Source organism: Pinus tabuliformis, chromosome 5_2, assembly GCF_031772625.1.
Source record: "Pinus tabuliformis cultivar Carrire ecotype Pingquan chromosome 5_2, CPIR1, whole genome shotgun sequence".
Taxonomy (NCBI): Eukaryota; Viridiplantae; Streptophyta; class Pinopsida; order Pinales; family Pinaceae; genus Pinus; species Pinus tabuliformis.
The window spans coordinates 474724704-474749055 of NC_142306.1; the positions used below are offsets into that span (position 1 = coordinate 474724704).

Genomic DNA, 24352 nt, shown 5'->3' on the forward strand with positions numbered 1-24352 from the left:
AGACTAACTGCACTACAATCTTTCTTACAGTTGACCACCCTCGAGCAAATTCAGACTTGAGGAGTAAAGTGCGGAAGGGATTTCATACAATTACTAGTCAACCAGATCACACAGGGCATCAGAGCTCACGATGTCTCCGATTGCTAGTTGTTGTAGATATTCAAACACACCCAGAGACTACACTGTGCTAAGTAAGAATCCAGAGTACACAATATTTTGACTTGCTCAACCCTGTAGGCCTCTTGAACACACAATGTCTCCACCTTTTCTTCTCCCGCCTTTCCTTCACCCCAGACTCCTCATCGTTCTCTTGCTCTTGCAACAACATCGCTCCCTATCATCTTCCTTCTGTAAGCTCTCCGGTCATTCCAGTATATGCATCCCCGACATACTTTCCCTACAACTTCTGTTCGTGTCTCCTCCCCTCTTGCACCACACCCCTGCCTTCTTTTTCTTGTCCATTCCCCTTGCGTTTTGACTTCCGCAACATGTTCGCTGACGACAAGGACTGTATGGACCTCTCGTCCTCCACTGTAGACTATCCATGCCCTCCTTCAATGCTTGCACTAGTAGGCCATAAATTCATCAAGGAGATTGTTAAGAAAATAAATGCAATGGCTTGGGTTTACAAGCAACTCCTCCTTAGACTTTGAATATGTCTCCTCTCAGTCCAATCATTATTTACATTTTACATTAATTTACATTATGAGTCCATATAATGATATTTACATGAGGGGTGACAAAAAGGGATATTACAATGGCGATGACACAGGAATAGAAATTAGATCTAAAACAAACACGACCCAAGAATTTGAATATGCCAATAATAGACTTTCGATACCCATGGGTTTTTTATAAGGCTAGCCAAGGTCATCTGCCTTGTTATGGAATGGGTATGGTCCTCTATCTCAGCTAATCTCACTCAATTTGTTGCTTATATGTGTTAGGAAGAGGATCAAATAATAAAGCCGAGTTTGTAGCCCTGTGGATGCTATTGGAGTTAGCCAAGGAAAAGGGGGCAACACACCTTTAGGTGATGGGATATTCTAAACTAGTGATAGATTGGGAAAACCAAAAGGTTGAGGTAAGAATACTTGGCATGGAGCCCCTGCTATCTCATATCCATGAAGTTGACAACTCCTTTGAACTAATTTCCTTTTGTCATATTCTCTATGAACTAAATACTGAAGTTGATTCATTATCCAAAGAAGCTCTTGAATTACCAGTTAGTTCTATTAATTATCATGTCTTTATGGATGGGGAGGAGGTTGAGTCCATGGGGACAAACCTCTCTTACTAGACTCTCTAGTCACATTTTTAGAATTGTATTCATATCCCATTTTTTGGGAAGTATTTTTTATGGTAAGTTAAGTCCGGGGCCTCCCGAGGCTAGTGGATACTGCTATGATGAAGACACTGAGATGTTAGAGTATGGTAAAGACAATGCAGACAATATATGTATATAATTTTCTCTCTCTCTCTCTCTCTCTCTCTCTCTCTCTATATATATATATATATATATATATCATTTTTCTCAGTAAAAAATATAAATAAAATAAAATAAAATAAAATATATGAAAGAGAAATATCATTAGTAATATAATTAGAAATATGAATATTTGCAAATATTCATCTCGTCGTGATGATGAACCACACTTGAGGTTTGAAACGCGTCGGCCAAAAATTTCTCTTATGTGATTTCTACCGAAAGACTTTGCTTAATTCATTATAGATCACAGAACCCTGAATACGAAAAATATTTAAATCTAGTTAATAAATATACAAAAACATAATATTTATAATAAAACTCCTTTAAGCCAAGATCTTCAAGAAATATCACATAGAAAACTTCTTTTTAAAATTTTCCATAAGTGTGCATATCACATTTAAAAATTATAAATATGTCATAAAAATGTCATTGCCACACATGCATATATATGAAATTTTTAATAAAATAAAAAGTAAGAATATTTCTATATATAAAAATGTGAAATTTGTATATAATATAAATACTATTATAAACTAACATAAATTGATTTTAATTATGAATTCTTAAATATTAAGAGAGATCAATTTTTTCTATGTATATTTTTTTTTTCCAAATTTTGTATTAAAAAGAGATTTAATTTTAAAAATTTGATTTCTCTAAACACTTGATAAATCTAAAATTAAAATAAAATCTATACTAAATAATCAAAAATTCATTTAAAAAAAATAAAAATCTTAAAACCTATAAACAATAATAATAAAAAATTCACGACAACCTATTAACCATTAAATTATAATAAATTTTACGAAAAAAAACAAAACAGCAATACTACTTTTGACCAGAGATTATAAGGCGTTTCAAAATCCCAAAAAACTAAGGAATACATTACGTTCTATAATATTGTTATTTATTTAAATGCTTAACTAAAAATATCACTAGGAGGAATATTACCTGCCACGATATACAAACCATAAATGTTTATTTATCCCACAACCTCGTGTCAGGTTGAAAGCGTGGTTAGGGTTTTAGATTGACAGCGTGGTTAGGGTTTTAGAGCTGAAAATGCGGTGTTTATAAGGTCATGTCATAACACCAGTAGACTTTCTTTTGTATTCCATTCCCTGGGTGATCGAGTGAGGAGCTGAAACAGAGAGTGAGGGGGAGGGGAAAGTTTGAAAGGAGGAAAATGGCGATCCCTCTCATGAACAAGAAGATTGTGAAGAAGCGCGTGAAGAAGTTCAAGAGGCCTCAGAGTGATCGTCGTATTACTGTCAAGGTACCTACACACCCTTCTATCTGCTTATCTAGGTCAGTTTTGTAACATCCTCATCTAAAAAAGGTAAAAAGGGTTTTGGCTTTCGTTCGCCGAGTCGTGCGATGCTGTCGGAGCAGATTTCTAAAGCACTGCAATGCTAACATGGCGGTGAAATCCCCCATTCCCCTTAAAAAGGGTAAAAGTGTTTTGGGTTTTGTTTTCCCAGTTGTTCGATTTTGTCAGAGTAGAGTTTTAAAGGACTACAACCCCAACAAGGCGGTGAAATGCCCCTGCGCCTTGGATCTGAAATGACATGCCTGTTTCACTTTTTTGTTGTTATCCCAAGCTGGGTTTGTGCGTCGATCCCTTGTTTAAGAAACATTTCCTAAGGGGCTGCACTGGATAGAGTAGAATTTTGTTGGCTTAGGTGCAGGGTCCTAGTGGAGTAGTAGCTATCCTGTCAAAATAATTGCTCAGGACTTGCACTCTGGTTCCACTACTTTTGCGACAGAGGCCATTTAGACAAGGCAGACCACGGCATGAATGGAACCCTGGAATGCCTATTATTCATTGCCGGGGCACCATAAAAAAGCTTCAATAGGCCGTTATTCCCTATATACTATCATTCTGTCAGATCTACAGAACCCTAGCCTATTGTTGCAAGTTCCTAGTTATTATTTCTATGTAAAGACGAAGGGAATTTTTTTGTGCTATTGCACTTACAAAATCCAATGAAAGCATGAACCTGCCCCAGTAAGTTCGGTAAAGGAACTGTCGTCTTTTTAAAAAATGCAATAACAGCTTGTGGAATTGTCTTTTAAACTGTCCATACATGTATCAAAGAGTTCCATTTTGATATGTTTCAAGGCATAAGAAGCCTTTTTGATATGTTTCAAGACCTAGGAAACCTGATATACACTAAAAATCCCAAAGTTTATAAATTAATAATCTAATTTTAGGAATATAAATTATTTTTACTTTGCTTTGTTCCAGTAACAAAATAACTGGCATGACCTGTTGAGCTTGCTTTAGCAGAGAATCCGTTTCTCTTTGTTGTGTATACGGGAAAAATAAATGGTCTCGAAAGAACTTGCCATCTCTTTTAACCCATGACAAATAGGCTCGAGAGAGATTTGAGCATATGGTTTCTACTCGTTATCCAATTACAAATCAATTATATCATCAAAGAGTTTCACATATAAATAATCTAATTCTAGAAATAAAAATTATTTATGCTTCATTTTCTTCCATTATAAAGTGACTTCCATGAGCTGTTGAGCTTCCTTTAGGTGAGCATCTGTTTCCTTGTTCAACTCTTTGTATAATGGGAGAAAGAAATTGACTCAAAAGAACTTGCCAACTCTCTTGATTGGTTGCCAATAAGCTTGAAAATTGAGAGACATATTGAGTGCTTGCCATGTACCCTTCATCCAATTAATAAACAAATTGGAATCACCAAAAATATGGATCTCACTAATATATTTGATCAAAGTACATATAAATTGAAATCTTAATCATAAACTCAACATTGTTAAATTTCCATGAAACTTTGCAGCTACTTAGATGAATAATTGAAAGCTGAAATCTAGTTTACTTTCACCAAGATACAAAGTCTTTTAACAATTCATAAGCAACAAAATAAAAACAAAGAGATAAAAACAATTCAACTCTTTATATATATTGGAGAAATAAATGGTCTCAAAAGAACTTGCCAACTCTCTTGATTGGTTGCCAATAAGCTTGAAAATTGAGAGACATATATTGAGTGTTTGCCATTTACCACCCGTCATCCAATTAATAAGCAAATTGGAATCACCAAAAATCTGGATCTCATTGATATTTTTGTTCAAAGTACATATAAATTGAAATTCTAAAAGTCATAAACTCAACATTGTTAAATTTCCATGAAACTCTACAACTACTTAGATGAATAATTGAAAATGGATGGATGGAGTTACCATCCGAAATGTTGGATAGATAATATATTTTATACAGTGCCCTTCTGGAAATCTATAGCAATATGAATCATTGTAGAATTCTCCGATCACTTATAATTGAAATGTAGTTTATTTTCACCAAGATACAAAGTCTCTTAACAATTCATAGGCAACAAAATAAAAACAAAGAGATAAAAACATATGCACAAATTGACACTTATTTTTCTCGAGAAATCCAAGAAATCCAACCTGGAAAACCTGCTTGTTTGATGTGGCTATTTTATTGGTTTTTCTTGAGCACATGGATCTATTACAAAGCAATTTATCTATCTTGAGAAAGCGTTTTGTTTCTCACACGAATCTCAATTGATACAGTTAATCTTGGCTGATCTTGATCTTGGCTCTCTAGCACACATTTGTTCCTCTGCTCCTTGACTTGCTTTGCAAAATTTCTCATGTCTGCTTGGTCTCTGCGCTCTCCTTGCGTATTAGGTCCCTATTTCCTAGCACACATCAACCCCTATTAGTGCAGATCAACTCCTATTTTATAGAGAAAACCTCTATATCCTTGCGTGCTCTCTGCCTCCTATTTCTCAAGACCCAACTCCTCTTACCTCTATATCCTTGCGTGCTCTCTGCCTCCTATTTCTCAAGACCCAACTCCTCTTCTCTGTATTCTGCCTCCTATTTCTTAAGACCTAACTCCTCTTCTTTGTGCACAATCGACTCCTAACCTAGCGCACTTGTTCCTCCTATTTCTTAGGAAACAATTTTTGCACTGTCCACAATCAAAGCTCCCTCACAAACTTGTGACCTTTGTCTTATCACACAAACCCTTGTGCACAAAACAATTATTTTTCTTGTGCCTTCGTCCTCCTCTTATAGGCCCAATTCGAACATGCAAGGAGACCCAATTCAAATTTAGAACTTGAGTTCTTGATTGATGAGTTAACTGAGAGTGATACTCTTTCTCTCTCCAATCAACACTAGAGTTCTTGACTTACCCTTCAATCAAGACCGAAGACTAACTCACTCTAACGGGAATTGTTAACAACCATCTCGTGTTTTAGTCAAACTGATGAATACTCCTCTTTAATTGGAGCTCTAACTCCATGTATGTTAACTTGATGATTATTTCAGTAAAATGGAAATAACTCATCCTAATTGAAGTCTAACTCGTGAGGACAATTTGAGGTCTTCACTGGATAAGGCACAAGATGGAAGACCTTGCTCGCTACATTTTCAATAAGAACAATTATTTGACCCTTCTCCTAACCCCACCTTGTACTTTATAGTGATGCTTTAACATATACGAAGTTCCACATGCACTACTAAAATATGGAGGACCTTGTTTGGATTCATCAAAAAGGCCCCATGCTTGAGCTTCGTTAATGACTAGTTTCTATAGTTGTCCACATTATTTGAGGAAATAGATCTTATTTGGGAAAAATGCTAAAAAGAGGGAATTCTTTTTTACTCAAAAGATGTGTTTCTTTCCAACCAAATACCCAAGATGATCAGGCATGGTAATGCATTGAATTCATTGAGTTCTTTCTTGTTCACCACCATCCATTAAGGCTTTTCTTTGTAGAATCCTTAGGGCACCCATCTTTTACACAAGTTAATTGCTTAACTTTTATCTAGACTTTACTTAGCATGGGTGCATTTATTGATTCTTTCTATATGAGTAAATAAGTGATCATTATTGATTTTCTCTACATGAGTAAAGCATGGGTGCATTTATTGATTCTCTCTACATGAGTAAATAAGTAATCATTTATTGATTCTCTCTACATGAGTAAATAAATGATCATTTATTGATTCTATATAGTTTTAATACTTGAACTAGTTCAACATGGAATTGGTGAAACTAGTTGAGTTGATAGGTCATTGAGTCACCTTAGCGTTCAACTTTTCAACTCAACTTTCGAATTGGAATTGGTGAAATTTGTTGAGCTAATAGATACCAAATTGTCCTAAACTGGTTGAGTCATCTTTTGAAACCCACATGTGGATTGAACAAGTAAAATTCAATTTTTATATATAAAAAATAGAAAACCTAACTCATAAAACCTAACAATGTTGCCAATCAATGTTAATGTTAAATTATTAAAGTAAAATGTTTTACTTAAAATTTTAACATCACCATTAATTATTTCAAGATGTTTGAGAGTGGTTTAAACTTTATCAGACTTCATATGGAGAAATTTGAGATTTGTATTCCACTCAAAATTCAATAAACTTAACAGTTTTCAAAATTTTAGGAATGGTGAGATTGCAACATTTCCATTGAATTCTATCTTGTATGAGGGCATGGGATTGGCATTTAATCAAGAACACCAAGTCTTTTATGAACCTTTGATGTTGGTGGTATTGACTGTTGCACTCCTTTGTCATGGCCATGACCTTACAAAAAAGTACTTTTCACTCAAACCAAATTCATTGGTTAGATACAATAAGATTTTCCTACCATATTGTAAGGTTGAGGAGATTTACCCTTCACTCAACCAAAATAGTTAGCTAGCTGTATTATTTTTTTCTATCATATTATAAGTTTGAGGATAACAAGTCTTAAGAATCTAGCTAGATGATGTTTTAGAGCTATTGCAGATGATCCATTTCTAGTAGTAGTGATGAGTGATCATGTTGATTAGTGATTAGAAACTTGCAACATAATTTTTGGACTCTTAAAGGCCGTTTAGAGACTCACTAAGTATTTATTTTGTTGCTGATATGTATTGCACTTGGTGCAATTTTGATATATTCATAGCTACATGGTATATATAGATGAGCAAACTTTGCATATTTTGTCTCTAATGGTTTGGAATCTTGTTAATATATATATTTCAATTAGAATGAGTCTATTTGAGTTTGAGTCAAAACCTAATTTGATAGGTGGTTGAATCATTGTTTTGAGTCTGAATTTTAAAACTATGGTATGCATATTCCCATATTCTCTTCTTTTTTATAGCGAATCACACAAATAGTTGTCTTTTTTGGCGCCTTCAGTTTCCATAATACCTTCCACCACTAGCTTGATTCTTGTATCTTAGATGTTAGTATTACATGGTACCCCAATTGAGTAGGATATACACTTGATGTTTGATTCTTTGACCAAGCAATAGTGTGTTTTCCTCCCTTATTCAAACATGAGTTGGACATAAATATGCATATTCATCTTTGAAATCCAAATTGTGTGCATTCACTTAGCCTTGTTGCCAATTAATTGTAGTCTTTGGGTCTATTATTTGATTGAGGGTATGGAACAGTTTCTCTTGAACAATCTCAATCAATCTCTCTGGAAGTTTATAGTTTAAACTCGTTTCTACATCCTATCCAAGTTGACTTTGATCCCAACTTATTGTCCACTCATCGTACCATGCAAATGCCTTGCCATGGGATACATCATTTATTGCCTTCCTTGGAATCTTGATCTAGTATATCATTGAACCAAGCCTTGTATAGTTCTACATAATAATTTGTTTCCATGAACCCTCATGAGTTCTAACTTCTTACACATCACAAGCCCTTGCTTGCAAACCATTTTCCAGAAAATGAATATTTATTAAGCTCCAGTGACCATCTTTGGGCTTTTTTGTTATTTTTCTCTTCACTAGAGCGATACTTCCATTGTTTCTTTTATGTGTTCACATGCATTTGAAGCATTTCTTATATTTTCTAGCGCTTGTTTGGGTATATATGTTAGATAGTTCCAAAGCACTTGGATTGCTTTCAGTATTAACTTCACTAGAGTTAGGCTGCCCCCAGTTGACAACCATCTTATTATGCGAATGATTTATTATACTGTTTTGCTACAACATGTACTCAAATATTGTAAGCTTTTATTGTTGAAAGCATTCAAAAGAAACCCGTGTAAGAAGTTTAGCTTGTCCAACCTTTTGGGTGGACACTCCACCCATCATCAGGGATGAAAAATCTTAATGATGATCGAACTAGTGCTATGAAGCCCTAAATAGATAAAAACCCTTACTAGCTGTTGCAGGACAATTAATGGATCAAAGGGAAAAGTTAATTAAAAGGGATGGGGGTCAAAATAGCCGTTAGAGGAAAAATGATGGGTCAAAGTTCAAATAAAGAATTTTGAGAAATTAAATTAAATGATAAAACAAAATCTCAAAAAGATAAAAGATTAGAGTCAAATTATTAAAATTATTCATAAAAAAATAATGAAATTAATTACTACTATAAAATATTGGGATAATAAAGAGAAATATATAATATTGGGGTTATACACACAAATATGTAAAAATATATACAATTATTGAGAAAAGAAGCTATATTAAGATATAAAATTTATATGTATGTGTACATATCTATATCTATATATAATTTATAGATTTAATATATTAATATGTATATACATGCATATTTAAAAATATATTGATTATGTATAATATACATACATATTTCTTTGAGAGGAATTCACTATACAAGAATTGGAAAATTAAAATGAGAGAGGGAAGGGGTTCCATCAGATTGTAAGCTTTGTCAGAGTGACTTGATCCCCATTTCTTTTGAACCACTGAACCCAACGAAGTGCTTTATATATTTGTGTTGTGTGCATGTCTATGTGTAAGGATAGTAAATAGAATAAAAAACAAGTAGTCCTTTTTTTGTTAGCTAGATCCATGGGGCTTTGAACCAAGAACATTCACAAAATTTCTTTAACAATATGGTATATTGTTGACTGTTCTATGGTCAAGGGGTGGAATAACTTTAAAGGGCATGGGGGTGGGCTTTGATTAACTTCTGTGTGCATGGGTCATGAGACCATTTTTAATGTATTCGCTTTTGGTGCAACTACATGTTCAACCCAATGTTGCGCGGAGCGGGTGCGTTTCTAGAAGCGAAATGTTGAAAATGCCATTTTCAAAAATTCCCGGAAGCGTATGTGTGTGTGTGTGTAGTTGCAGAATACACCAAAGCATGCATATTATACACAAATCAAGATAGAAATGACATCCATAATACATTAATGATAAATTATTTGAGCATCAACCATCTAAAATATCGATTCTTCTCCTCTTGTGTAGTCAACATTGTTCAATTTTGATCAAATTGGCTAATCCAAGTCTTAAAATATGGTAGAAAAACCTTAACATGCTTGATCCATGATTTTGACTTGAGTAAAGGGTACATTCTTGCTAAGCCTATGATAAGGGAGTTTATCAATCAAAACCACCAACACTGTGGTACATATAGGGCTTCGTGCTCTTGATTGAATGCCAAATGCATGTCTTCGTTTGAGATATAATCTAATGAAATGCCACAATCTCATTGATCTTGAAATCTTGAAAACTGTTAAGTCTATTGAATTTTGAATGGGATATGAAATTCTATTTTATCCATATGAACTCTGATGAGGTTGAAACCACTCTCAAACATCTTGAGTCACTTCATAGTAATGTTAAAAATTTAAGTAAAAGTATGTTTTACTTTTAAGAATTTAACATTACCATTAGGGAACAACATTCACAAAATTTCTTTAACAATATAGTATGTTGTTGACTGTAATGTGGTCAATGTGTGGAATAACTTTAAAGGGCATGGCGGTGGGATTTGATAAACTTATATGTGCACGGGTCATGAAACCATTTTTAATGTAATCTCTTTGGGTGCAACTACATGTTCAACCCAATGTTGCACGGAGCAAGACGAAGTGAGTGCGTTTCTAGAAGCGAAATGTTGGAAAGTGCCATTTCAAAAATCCTCGGAAGCGTATGTGTGTGTGTGTGCGTAGTTGCAGAATATACCAAAGCATGCATATTATACACAAATCAAGATAGGAATGATGTCCATGGTACATTAATGATTAATTATTTGATCATCAACCATCTAAAATCTAGATTCTTCTCTTGTCTAGCCTTTGCCTCTACCTTGATTCTTTAGGGATATTAGTTAACATTGCTCAATTTTGATGAAATTGGCTAATCCAAGCCTTAAAATATGGTAGAAAAACCTTAACATGCCTGATCAATGATTTTGACTTGAGTGAAGGGTACCTTCTAGCTAAGGCCATTAAACAAAGGAGTTTAATAGTCAACACCATCAACACTGTGGTACATATAGGGCTTTGTGTTGTTGATTGAATGCTAAATGCATATCCTCATACGTGATATAATCTAATGAAATGCCACAATCTCATTGATCTTGAAATCCTGAAAATTGTTAGGTCTTGAATTGAATGGGATTGAATGGGATATGAAATTCTATTTTGTCCATATGAACTTTTAAGAGGTTGGAACCACTCTCAAACATTGTGAGTCATTTCATAGTAATGTTAAAAAATTAAGTAAAAATATGTTTTACTTGAGAATTTAACATTACCATTAGGGAACATCTAGGAAGAGTCTAGGGAGCATCTTGTGAGTGCCTAGTTAGCATTCCAAAATTCCAAAAAATAAAAGTGCCGTGTGGAATTGTGTGGGCGGTTTTCAAAACTAGGTGAGAATTGTCGTGGAACTGCAAATAGAAACGTCACAGTTTTGACAAGTCCAAGAACCACAATTTTTTGGGTGAAGTGCAGTTCTGAAATTCCACTTTGTGGTTTTGTCTGCAGTTCACTCGAATGTGATTTTAGGTTTTGATATTGTTTAAGTTGAAAATGAAGGGAGAAAGATTTTCAAAAACTTTATACTATGCTTTAGTGCTATTTAAAGTAATAATTGTATAAGCTTGAAATTTGCTAACCAATTGGTGATTAAAGAGTTAAATAATAAAAAAAATTGGACCAGTGGAACAAAAAACAATATGTCATAACCGTCTTACAATTAAATATTAGGGATTATACATTTATATCACAATTCTCTATTCAATCCCTGTGGAGTGATCAAGGTGACATAATAGGGTTGTTCATTTTAAATACAAAGAAAGTTTTTAACTTTTTCTACAAGAAGAAAAAATAATGCCTACATAATGTTACATTAAAACCAAATTCAGTAAAACTAAAACACATAAAAGATATCTCAAAAGTAATCCTTCAAGAAAGTCAAAAGTCAATGCAAAATATGTAGAAGGAAGTTGACAAGGTTATTGCAGACAAAAATGAAGAGGTTTCTTTCCTCAAGGACCATAATGAAAAATTACTCACTCAAATTAAGAAACTAAAAATGATAAGAACTCGGTAAAAACAAATTAGAAGAACTTCTCACGAAGGAATTATCGAAGTCTTTAGATGTAACAATCCAAGTTGAAGAATAAGGAACAAAAATTGGTCGTGTCAATATCACAACTCAAGAAGAGGACACCACTTGAAGTAAAAATATATTCAGATGTTGCAATTTAGACAATGAAAATTCCAAGTGAAGATTATGTAACCAACTCAGCAACATCAATACCTGAAGTAAATTAGGGAATTGCCACACATGCATGATAAGGGAAAATCCAACCACAAAAACTCTTTATCTACATTCAAATCACAAGATTAGACATCTCAATCAATTTGTGTACTTGTATCACTTAGAACATAGACAACAAACTTATGTTCCGAAGACTGCGATTGCTAGCACAATTTAGTCTTATGGTAAAATTTCATTTGAAGTATCTAGTAATCACAAGTAATCACAAGATTACATAGAAGATTGATTCAAGATGGTTAGATCTCTTCTCAGTTCAACAATTTTGTGTATCACTCAGAGGATCCTATCATCGTGTATCATTGAAGATGACAACTTGAAGAACTCTGAAACGAATATATTACAAGAAAAAGAAACTAATGACACGCCTTATCAGCAATAAACTTTGAGGACAATTTTTTTGAAGGGAAGGCGGTGTTATGAATATAAAAAATTAATAATTAATAGTTAATAATGGTTTAGTATACTAAAGAGGCATGTCTCCAAGGACATAACCATTCATGAAGGGGCATCTTCCTAGGTATATACGTGAATCCTTAGTTGTAACCATATATCTCACATCTCATATCTCTTGTACATTCAATAGTTTTTATAAATGTATTACTTGTACTATAATGGATATTTGCAAATTCTAAATATTTAAATATTCCTCTATGTATATGAACCTTGTTCATTACATGTTGCCATCCAGTTCTTAGATACCAATTCCGAACTATTGCTCAAGGGTACTGTTGGAAATCAAGAGGCTTTATAGTTTAATTTAGATTTCTTTATGCATAGTAATTGCTTGAGACCTTAGTTGGCTTAATATACAATTTTATTCAGTTTCTTTTATTAAACAATTACCATAACATGAACATGAAGATCATAGAAACAAAAGAACACAAGATATAGGCTTCAAGCCAGGGCAAAATCCCTCCAAGGGGAAAACCCAGAAAAAATCTCCTCTTATAAAATCAAATCAAAATTGAGACATCCAAGACCCATGACCACAAAAAATTCCACCCTTAGATGCCAAGCCAAACCTTCCTTCTTTTTAGCAAATCCATCAGCAAGAGATCAACAACAAGATATATTCCAAGACAGAACTTCGTCTTTCATACTTTGACCCCCATCATCTCTATCCTTTCTGCGATATTTTAGACCAAAAATCATTCAAGTGTGTGTCAAAATGAGCTCCATCTTCTTCTATTTATATTGTCCAGAGGGGGTGCGAATAGACATGTCCATTAGGGTTGGTCTGACTTGGTGCCTAGACGGGTTTTTGACCGAAAATTACATATTTGAAATTTTTTTTTCTTTTTCTTTTTCTTTTTCAATAGGTCCAAATAGGACTTTGACTCTTTGACTCGAAAACCTAGAAGCATGAAGAACATGGTTGTTTAGAAAAATAATAATAATAATAAATTTTCTTTTTCATTTCCTTTGCTTTTTACATAATGGTACAAATTACGAAGACCAAACTTAGCTACATTCTCCAACATTACCTCTTAACTAGGAATGTATTCATAATTGTACACTTGGTACAAGGATACTCTCAAATTGAAATATTCTCATAAGAAGAGTCAGATTGATAAGCTGTCTTTAAGCATCACCAACATAGCCAACACTGTCAACATAGTATAAGGCCTTTAACTGACAAGCGCTTCTTATTTCAGATCATAATGCTAGGAGGCTTTATGTGAGACACCACACTACCTCTTAAGGCACATACCCCATCCAGATGTTCACTAGGTATATCCTTTTAGGACTATTCTTATATTGGATTACCCATTCTCAAAGAATTTTGGTCCTCTTCAACCACTCTTGTCTTGGATGCTTGTCCAAACCTTAAAGAGTGTCGGTCCACTTCCTTTGTTTGATTCTTTATTCTCAAGGAAATTGATGCTTATCTAATCCTCCGAACCCCCATTCTCCTTCCATGGCCTTCACTAGACGTATGACTGTTAGTCTTGTCCTAGTGCATGACACATGGAGAGAGAATATAATGTCCATCACCACTCCCTCAACCAAAGAGGAGATCCTCATTCCCTCTTGATTGGGGAATAGATCCTTGCTCCTTTTCAACCATTTAAGGAGACTTCTTACTCCTCAAATATAGAGGAGATTCCTTACTTCCTTTCAATGGGGAAGTTATAGCCACAAGTTCTTTTAGTGTCTTCATCAATACATTAACTATTAGTTCTTCATGGAGATCTTCATGTAATAGCTGTATGGCTACTCTTCTCGTTTGCATCTCATTGTATTGAGCTTTTATCTTTTTGGATAAATTGGAGCCAACTTGTGACCGGGTTTAGGGCCCAGGCCGTCAGCCTTTCATATCACTTTCTTCTAGTCAACATCAACAAAAGAATTTATGTTAAGCCCCAATCATAGTAGAGCTAAAGTGATCTCCATTGTCATACACATCAGGTTATCTTCTTGTATTGCTACCTTTCAATCCCAAGATGATGTAGACATCTTGACCACCAATCCTTCAAGGATTACCAAAGCCATCCACTCAATCCATGTATTCATTGAATTGAGTTTAAAAACAAATGCTTGTCTCAGCTACCATTATGCATTTATGCAACATTCTTCTAGGTGACAAAACCATATACCAACCAAATAGCCAATACTAAAACATCAATATCATAATTACCTCATCATGATGGCTTGTCGTCAAGATAACAAATTTTGCTTCTTTGAGATCAACATCCCTCCGCATGGTCCATGTGTTCCATATGCAACTGTAGGGGTATCAAGTAAACACTCCTTCCAAATTCTTCACATGCTTTTGCAATATGTCATCCTAGTGAGATAGGTCATATCGATATCAAAGTTACTAGATCATAATAGCCTCTTAGGCATGTTCTGTCTCTATATTGCAACAATGTTTTGCTTCAACTTTTCGTAATTAATGTGTTCTAGAAATGAGCTCATCATCTAGAAGCTTCAACATCATTTCCATAGGATCCTTATAGTTCCGTCTTTCCATTATGCTCATCATTTTCAAGGAGTCATCAACAAGCACGAGTGATGCTTTGCTTTGTTCGTCCATCCTTCTCATCTTGCATTCATATTCTTGACAACCTTCATTATGTACTTGGTAGTTTTCACTAGTTAATACAACCAAGCAAGTTACACAAAGACACCAACATAATGTTAATCCAGTCAATCTAGGCCTTTATGATTTATTAAAGGTGTATTTCTAGGTTTTTTAGATGTAGACCATAAAAACTTCTTGACCTAACCCTTATTAGGGTTTTTACCTGTATGAAAACATCCATTCCTAGGGGTTGTCTTCAAGCCCTTGGATTTACCTTAATCCAACTTTTGCTAGGGTTTAAAACATACCCTATATCATTAGCCTTGCAAACCCTAGATACCATTTCCCAAGAACTAGGGATTCCAAAAGAGGGAACAATTAGTTAAGGTTTCCTTTACTAGGTTTTTCTAATTCTAGATACCAAAAACAAACTATAAAATCTTACAAACCCTAGATTCCTTTCATTCATCATGCATAACTTTTATAAGTATGCCACAAAACTTTGATGCGTTTTATTTCTAGATCTCAAGATCTAAACTTTCACATTCAATTGAATACTTGACCATTTTTCATCATATCAGCATGAGGTAGTACCTCCCATGCTAAAGAACTAGGTCATTTTTCCTTTCATAGCAAAAATAATTAGTTCGGGTTTCCATTTCTAGGGTTTCTCTTTTTATTCCAAATTTTGTTGGGGTTGCTACAACTACAAGAGTTAAAAACCCTAGATTTTGAGGTCTTCAAGATCTGTTATGCAAATTCCATGCATACACTAGATCCTTCATATCTCCACGATAGATAAACCCTAGAAATTTTATCATTATTAAGACTTGTCATCAAAGCAATGCAAGCTTGCATACTGCAAAACTCTAATGCTTTTTATCCAAGCCTAGATTGTGACATAAGATCAATGTATACGCAGACCCTTTATCAAATGACCACCATATCATGCATATAAAAATTATACATACCTCAACATTTTACCTTATCTATTCAAAGGTCCAATCCTTTTGTAGCTAAGATTGTCATCTTCTTTCAACAAAGGTGCTTCAGATCTTTGGTCATCCATTATTATCAAATGGTAAATAAACTAACCATCATTGTCATATCATTTTCTTTCAAAGCTTTAGGTCAACTTCATTGATATGATTCAAATTGCTATTCATTAACCATTATGATTCAAATTGCTATTCATTAACCATCATTGTTAATAATTGTCAATAATTGCCAAGCCATACATGGCCATTCGGTCACTGTCATAGATGACATCCCTCATGTAAATAACTTTACATATTATATGAGATTATCATGATCAACTTCATTGATATGATCCAAATTGCTATTCATTAACCATCATTGTTAATAATTGTCAAGCCATACATGGCCATTCGGTCACTGTCATAGATGATATTCCTCATGTAAATAACTTTACATATTATATGAGATTACCATGGTCACAACTTACATAGATTGTATTCCCTTGCTTGAGCCTTTAAGACGATCAATTTGTAGACAGGTCTGACTTTGCATTATGACAATTATATGATTATTATTTCCAAGACATCATTGTTGTTGTCAACCGATTTGCAAGGTTACTGTCACATAGTCTCAACTGTCTCATGGTGTGAGTGATACCAGTGTGCAATTTTATTCACGTCAACACAAATAGAGTTCTAAACCAAGCAGATACAAGTTCTCTCAAATTAAATGTGAGCCGTATCAGAGGTGGGCCATGTAGATGCGAACTCTCTAAGATGATACGCCACCATCAGACCGAACAAGACCAAACAACGATATATATGACCGACCCAGTGTAATTATATATGTTATGGAATTATGATTCCTTTGGGTAAACCACTGTATATGATGCTTACAAAATATAGGTGTGTCATATGATCATGTGATCATTGTGATCAATTGTAAAGAGCTTTAGAAATATGGTGCGAGCGAGGACGAGCCATAGAGTATAATGTAGTGTGCTGTATCGATGCCACCAAAATCCGAGTATAATGTAGTGTGCTGTATCGATGCCACCAAAATCCGAGTATAATGTAGTGTGCTGTATCGATGCCACCAAAATCGAAAATATGCGATTCATATAAATAAATGTATGAATAAGTTAAGCCATAAAGTGTGATCTGATCAATATACCACAAATAAGTTACAAAAATGCGAGCTTGTGAGAAAGCCAAGTGCGAACAACGATGCCAACATAATATGTTCTATATTGTATAAAGGTATATTCACAAATCAAGCCACAGGTCCATCGATGCAATGCTATAGGACCAATGAGCATACCATCATCGACATAAATATAAACCACTGTAATTATAAATGCAATGCTTTTGTGAATTGAACGAGCTAGAATTATGCATATAAATCGAGCTATATCGAATCATGCTAGCCATAGAGCTATATGCGAGCAAATGAAGTCACTGAAACGAATATACCACAGAATCATGTGTGAACAAAGAGTAATTAGTACAGATTGAACCTTATGATTAGGGTTTCCACAAAGATATAAATGCCCCAAAAGATCATAGAGAAATAGATTCTTCTAAAAGCCAACCGAGATATGATCTTCAAGCTTCCTGAACGAACCTCAAGTTCTGATACCATGTTGGAAATCATGAGGCTTTATAGTTTGATTTAGATTTCCTTATCCATAGTAATTGCTTGAGAATTTAGTTGGCTTATTATTAAATTTTATTCTGATTTTTTCATCAAACAATTACCATAACATGGACATGAAGACCACAAAAACAAAAGAACACAAGATATAGGCTCCAAGCTAGGGCAAAACCCCTCCAAAACCTATAAAAATTCTCTTCTTATAGAATCAGAGCAAAATTGAGACATCCAAGACCCATGACCACAGAAAACTTCCATCTCTAGATGCCAAGCCAAACCTTCCTTCTATCCAACAGATCCATCAGCAAGAGATAGCATCAAGATATATACCAAGACAGAACTTCATCTTTCATACTTACTTCGGCCCACCTTATCATCTCTATCCTTTCTCTGATATTTCAGACCAAAAATCACACAAATGTGTGTTGAAATGAGCTCCATATTCCTTCTATTTAATATTTATACTGTCCAGAGGGGTTGTGAATAGACATGTCCATTGGGGCAGGCTGACTTGGCACTTAGAGGGGTTTTTGACACAAAATTACATATTTGAATTTTTTTTTTCAATAGGTCCAAACAGGACCTTGACACTTTGACTCTTCAGGAAGGGGCCATCCCTATCTATTTGCTTGGATTGTCATTTATCAACTCATGTACTTGGGGTACGCCATGAAGCTTTGAATTTGGTAAACAAAAAACAAAGAACGATAACTTAACTGAACCTTTTGCAATTAGTGCCAGCTGCCTGTTGCTGGAGTGTAATGCATAACAAACAGGGATCTGAATAATTGTGAAAAAATTCTGATATAGCATCTCACTCGGGACAAATTCCGATATATCAAAACATATTAAACCTTCATATTAATGCTGTGTAAGTGAATCCTGAATCTTGATAGAAGGGGAAAACCTTACGAACAATCTGGCAGGCAATACTAAGGAAATGGATGGATTGCAAGCTCTGTGTTAGGTTAAAGCTGCAAAGATAGCATGGTCTGACACAAAACTACTTGAATTTCTCTATTACAATGGGCATCTGGGGACATGATATAATCATCGCTCCCATCCCTAAATAGTTTACAACTTTACACAGCTAGGTGAAACTCATCATTCCACTTTATATATGCAAATACACAAGTGGTTCATAGCATCACATGATAGCGGAGACACAAGTTTGCATATCAAAAAAATCAATCATTCTAAAAGACGATTACAGAATATGGGAAGTGAATCCCAGGTGTCCAGTCCTTTGAATGCCTTTTTTCTTTGTTTAATTAAGTTTTTTTTTAAATAATAACACCAGCTATCAAATCCTGGGACCTCGTCCAAGATAATTCCCTGCTCTTCTGGTTTATTATTATCTGTACTAATTGAACTCACTGCCCATTACATCATTTTTCTTCAACTGCATTCCTTGTATATCTATTATTTACCAAAATGATAGATGTGTCCCCCTTGTGACTTGCCCCACTATCTCATTTGCCAGTTGAATTTTCTGGCTTGCATATGTTTTTTCACCAAGGTATGGTAATAAAGATTGGATTGCAAGCTCTGGATTCCATAATATCAGGCATGCAGCAAGCCTCCATGTATCTTCCAACACCACAAAGACCCTGAACCATGGTGTTGTAAGTAAGAAACTCTGGGAACTTGCCATTTCTGGGTCATTTTATCAAACAACATCCTAGTATTTTCCAATAGGTGGTGAGGATTTGCTGGAAGCAACAACATTTGGCTCATACTTGGGGACGTAGCTTCCTGGCAAAGCTAATGAAAACCACAGACCTTCGGTTGTTACTGGAAATATTCTAATACTGCTACTGCTGTACAGTTTGACAACCCAAGTACATAACTGTCATGCCCTGCACTCATCAAATTGTGCTCAAGCATAGGTGACAGTTATGCAAATGCCATGTCTGGATATTGTTTGTATTTCTGCAGGGATAATTTGTAGGATGGACAATCTTCCACCCACCTTAAAAATTCCCATGATCAGATAACACTAAAGAAGAATTGAAACTCACGAGTCATGGCTGTATTGGTCTTTGAAGATAGTTGCACCTCTCTCCAGCCCAGTTATGTAAACATATTGACTTGGTCAAAATAAATAACAATAAAAATAGAATACAATTAAAAAATAAACAAACTTAAAATAAAATAAAATAAAATAATAATTATTAATTAAAATATTTTGATGATGTCAAATAAAAATAAAATAAATAAATTAATAATTATAATTATCAATTATTAATAATTAAACCAACCTAGATCCATCTTAACTCCAGATCTACCAAGCGCCGAGAGGGATCAAATCTCTTGAGGTGCAAACCTCTTTTAGAGTGAAAAGAGAATTGATCCTTCTAGGTGCTTGGTAGATCTGACTGGTGATAAATGCAGCCCAGTATATTATACTGAATTATTTCAAATAAACCAGAAGACTAAGCCTTCACCATTTGCTTCAGTATTTGAGCTGGTAGAAATTTTTTACACTATTCCATTCTGAACAGTACAGTTAACATTTGAGTAAAATGTTTCTCCTTTATCGAATTCAGATAAAGAGGGTATCCTTTATCTTATCACAACTGTGTTACCTTCCTGCCCATGAATTTCTTTCATTCCAACAAGCATCAATTATATTTTACATTTTTTCTGTGTAGGAGTTTACTTGCATATTCTTGCTTGGTTACTTGAACAGTGTATGCGCTTCCTGCACCAGCTTGTGCAGATAATTGCCAGAATGCCAATATGTGCAAATGGCTAAGTATAGCACTTTCATGCCATAGACTCACACCTTGGACAGGTGTAAAGCATCACAGATGTTCCATCAATCATATCTCCCTGTCCAAAAACCAGATTGTAAAGTAATGAAGTTTCATCATGTTGCAATACCTGAAAAGTGCCAACTGTATCAGTGGATGAAACTATTTTCCAAGTGCAAGATATCCCTGGTTTTAAGTGCTGGAACATCTGATCTTGGAAATAACAACCAACAATCAACTGAGTTTATCCCAAATGAGTTGATCTGAATTTAGCGTTCATTTTTGAACCTACCATAGAACCTGACCCCACAGGTTTTTGAGGGGGGTGGGGTGGGGGGTAACAAGGTAAAGGTGTGGTCCAAGGATAGTATTTAGTGCACAGTATCAAAACATAATCTTTTAGGTAGTATTTATGGTTGCTCGAGGATTAAACCATGATTGGAATTCATGAAGGAATGTGCACCCTCAGAACCCAGACTAGCATTGTAGCAGAAAAACATATTTTGCACTTTTTGGAAACACCTCCACAATCATTTCAAGGATGTCACCAAAGCCTCTTAGTAATTCCAGGCTTAACTAGGTGGTGGGGGTTGCTTGAAGCGAGAACAGTCCTTGTTTCATTTGAAATTAGTTAAATTTCAAGTATCATGTTAGGGGTGTTGTGTGTTGTATATCAATTTGTATGACAAAGGGTTGAAAGTATTAATACCCAAGTTCCCCTGTTTGTGTTTGTGTTCGAATTTAAGAATGTTTAAATTCAAAAAACTCTCTGCCATTGTAAAAGTATGTACAAATTGCTGTTAAGTTTGGCATAGAGATCGAAGTATCTTTCTTTAAAAATTCATATTTTCAAACAAAATGTTGGTCAGAGAAAAATGATAAAACCTGCTGTTAAATAGAGAATTAGGTGAATTTAAAAATTCATATTTTCAAAATAAAAATATTATATAAATGTATTTTAACTTCAAATCGGAGTAAATATATTTTAAATCAGGCGGAGACTGAAAAAAAGGTGAAATACATTATCAATTTTTTCGAAAGTGCACACACATTTTAAAATGATATAAAATTTCAAGGAACATGTTTCTTTAGGAAATCTTGCGAGGGGTTCTCTTGTGTTTTATATCAATTGAATGGTAAAGGCTTGAAAGTATTAATCCCAAGTCAACTCGTTCATGTTTGTGTTTGAATTCACTAACATTGAAATCGAAAAATTTGTTGGCTACAGAAAAAATAATAAAACTTCCTGTTAGTTTGGCATAGAGAATTCTGTTTTTTGTTTTTGTTTTGTTTTTTTCTTCTTCTTTGTATATAAACAAATAAACAAATACAAATAATTTGAACTTCAAATTTGACCCAAAGTATATTTCAAATCAAACAGAGTGTGATATGTTATTATATTTTTCAAAAACCCCTTTGTTTTTATGTTCAAATTTTTTACCATTTTTTTATGTTAATTTTTTTACCATAAACATATCTATAGCACTTTTAAGTGAATTTTATGAAAAATTTCTGTGGTGCTGATTAAATTTGCCAGTGCATGAGATTCGGCAAAATTCATTTTTAAAAAAAATTGACGAGCGTGATCACCAAGACCCTTTACTGTAAATTGCATCTTTCTTGACCCAACAATGTTGTCTCTTCATCCTCTTCGCTTTTCTGCGTTTGTTATTAATAGTTTTCTTATTTGGTTAGGGTTTCTAAGTACTCAGTTAATGCTCACTAAAATATCAACAGTGAAAAAAGATTGTTATTTTTCTTAGATACCAAGAAATGTACTTACTATAAAGAAGCTATAAGTAGATGGTTTAGTGAGAGGCTATTAATATTCTGTTTATTATCTATCCCTCAACAGGAGAACTGGCGTAGACCAAAGGGTATTGATTCACGTGTGAGGAGAAAGTTCAAGGGCTGTGCCCTTATGCCCAATATTGGTTATGGATCTAACAAGAAGACCAGGCACTATTTGCCAAATGGCTTTAAGAAGTTTGTTGTACATAATGTTAAAGATCTGGACCTTCTTATGATGCACAACAGGTATAGTAAACCGTGACCATTTTTTCATTTGGAGATTCTTCATAATTCCAGTTCCAACTACACCAACTTGTTTCCATATGATGATGGATGTCTGAAATAATCTTAACCTGGCACCCTAGTACATTATAGTAGTTGTGCTAATACAATTATGTTTGTGGTAGGACATTCTGTGCTGAAGTTGCACACAACGTTTCAACATTGAAGAGGAAATCTATTGTAGAGCGAGCTGCACAACTTGATATCGTGGTGACCAACAAGCTAGCGAAGTTGCGTAGCCAAGAGGATGAGTAGAATTCTCAGTTTTGTCATGTTGACGCGAGTTACAAATGAGATTTGTTGTAGGCATTGCATTGTTATACAATGCTTATCCCAATATAAAACTGGGGAACGTATGACTTTTTATTGCATATACGAGTTACTTTAATTATTGCAAGTTAGATTACGAGCATGTCATGGTTCGGGTGATTTTGCTAGGAACTACTCCGTTTGAGATAATTATAATTTGAGATCAATGCACACTCTATAGGGAAAGTGTTTTACATGCTCTACAATTAGAAAGTTGGGCAAAAGAATTTACAAGTTTAAAGAAATGTTTTGTAATTGCACTCTCCATAGGGAAAAAGTTTTGCATGCTTGACAATTAAGGACTTGGGGCAAAATAATGTTTTTCAATTTAATCGTGTAATTCTTGAGTTTCTTTAATAAGATGACGAGGTTAATTAAATTGAGTCAGTATTGTCTATATTTCACATGAATTTGAGGCCAACAGTTCTGGTGATTAACGGCCTAGCTGTTTGAAGAGTTTCAGAACGGGTTCAAGATCTAACTTAGAGTAGGAGACACCACAAGAGAATCTGAAATTAAGCTCTGAATGACTCTAAAATGGAGGCAGGATTAAAGCAAAGCAAAGCATTACAAGCCCCTTTTTGCACTGCTCGATGGCAATACCTTCGAACTTGATTCTGATTTGCCATCACCAGCTAGACAATATTCTTAAAATTGCAAAAGACAAATGTCTTTTGATGATATTCCATGTTGTCAGTGCAAAATGGAACCAGCACCCTTTAACAACCCTCCTGATTTTAGATTGTGTAATGTTAAAATTTGATATTTTTCCCAATTCTAGTAGAATTAATATTCATTCACATTGGATTTCTTTTCCTGTTGTTTTTAGCCATCAGAAAAACCTAGCATATATAAATCACGCCTTTCGAAATGGTAGCAACATAGATTAATATAAGGAATAATTAAATGCTAATTATTTTTTAATTCCTCTGATAGATGAACTTTCTGATTCCAAAGAAATCACAACTTCATATGTCGAAAGGAAAAGTTACATTTTGTTTGTTCTAAGCGCACTGATACTGAAAATAAAGTCCATCATAAAGATCCTATCACCTATATCCTATACTATCTGATATTCTTTATCACTGGCATGAAGCCAACAACAAAATTAGGTTATTGACCTTACAAAATTGACAAGCAGCAGAGATTCCACACTAGCAGAAAATACCAGTTATCCTCGTGACAGTGAGCATGAATAAAGGATTCAGTTACGAGGAGAAATGGTGCCACATCGTCCTTTGCTCCATTTGCAGAGCTCTAATCTGGTCATTATTAGCTTTCTTTATTGGTTAGAGCACTTGCGGCTTGTTATGCTCTCTTAAGAATATGTCAAAAGCAGATATCCCTGGACCATGCAGCACAGTTTTGATGTGATGCAATATTTCTAAAAATATGTCAAAAGCGGATATCTCTGAACTGAGCGTCGCAGTTTGGTTGTGATACAATACAGGGCCAGAGCAGTAATTTGTAGTCTGGAAGTCCCTTTGACCCCCACTCT

The 24352-nt window shown here is 34.5% G+C and overlaps 1 protein-coding gene across 1 annotated transcript; it reads left to right on the forward strand.

The window, feature by feature from the left end:
- Positions 1–2585: 2585 nt before the first annotated feature.
- Positions 2586–23186, forward strand: LOC149159705 (large ribosomal subunit protein eL32z). The gene is made up of 3 exons (XM_089436548.1): positions 2586–2765; positions 22328–22509; positions 22671–23186. Exons 1-3 carry the CDS (start codon positions 2676–2678, stop codon positions 22798–22800), a joined length of 402 nt encoding a protein of 133 aa, XP_089292674.1. The 5' UTR covers positions 2586–2675; the 3' UTR covers positions 22801–23186.
- The last annotated feature ends 1166 nt before the right edge of the window (positions 23187–24352 follow it).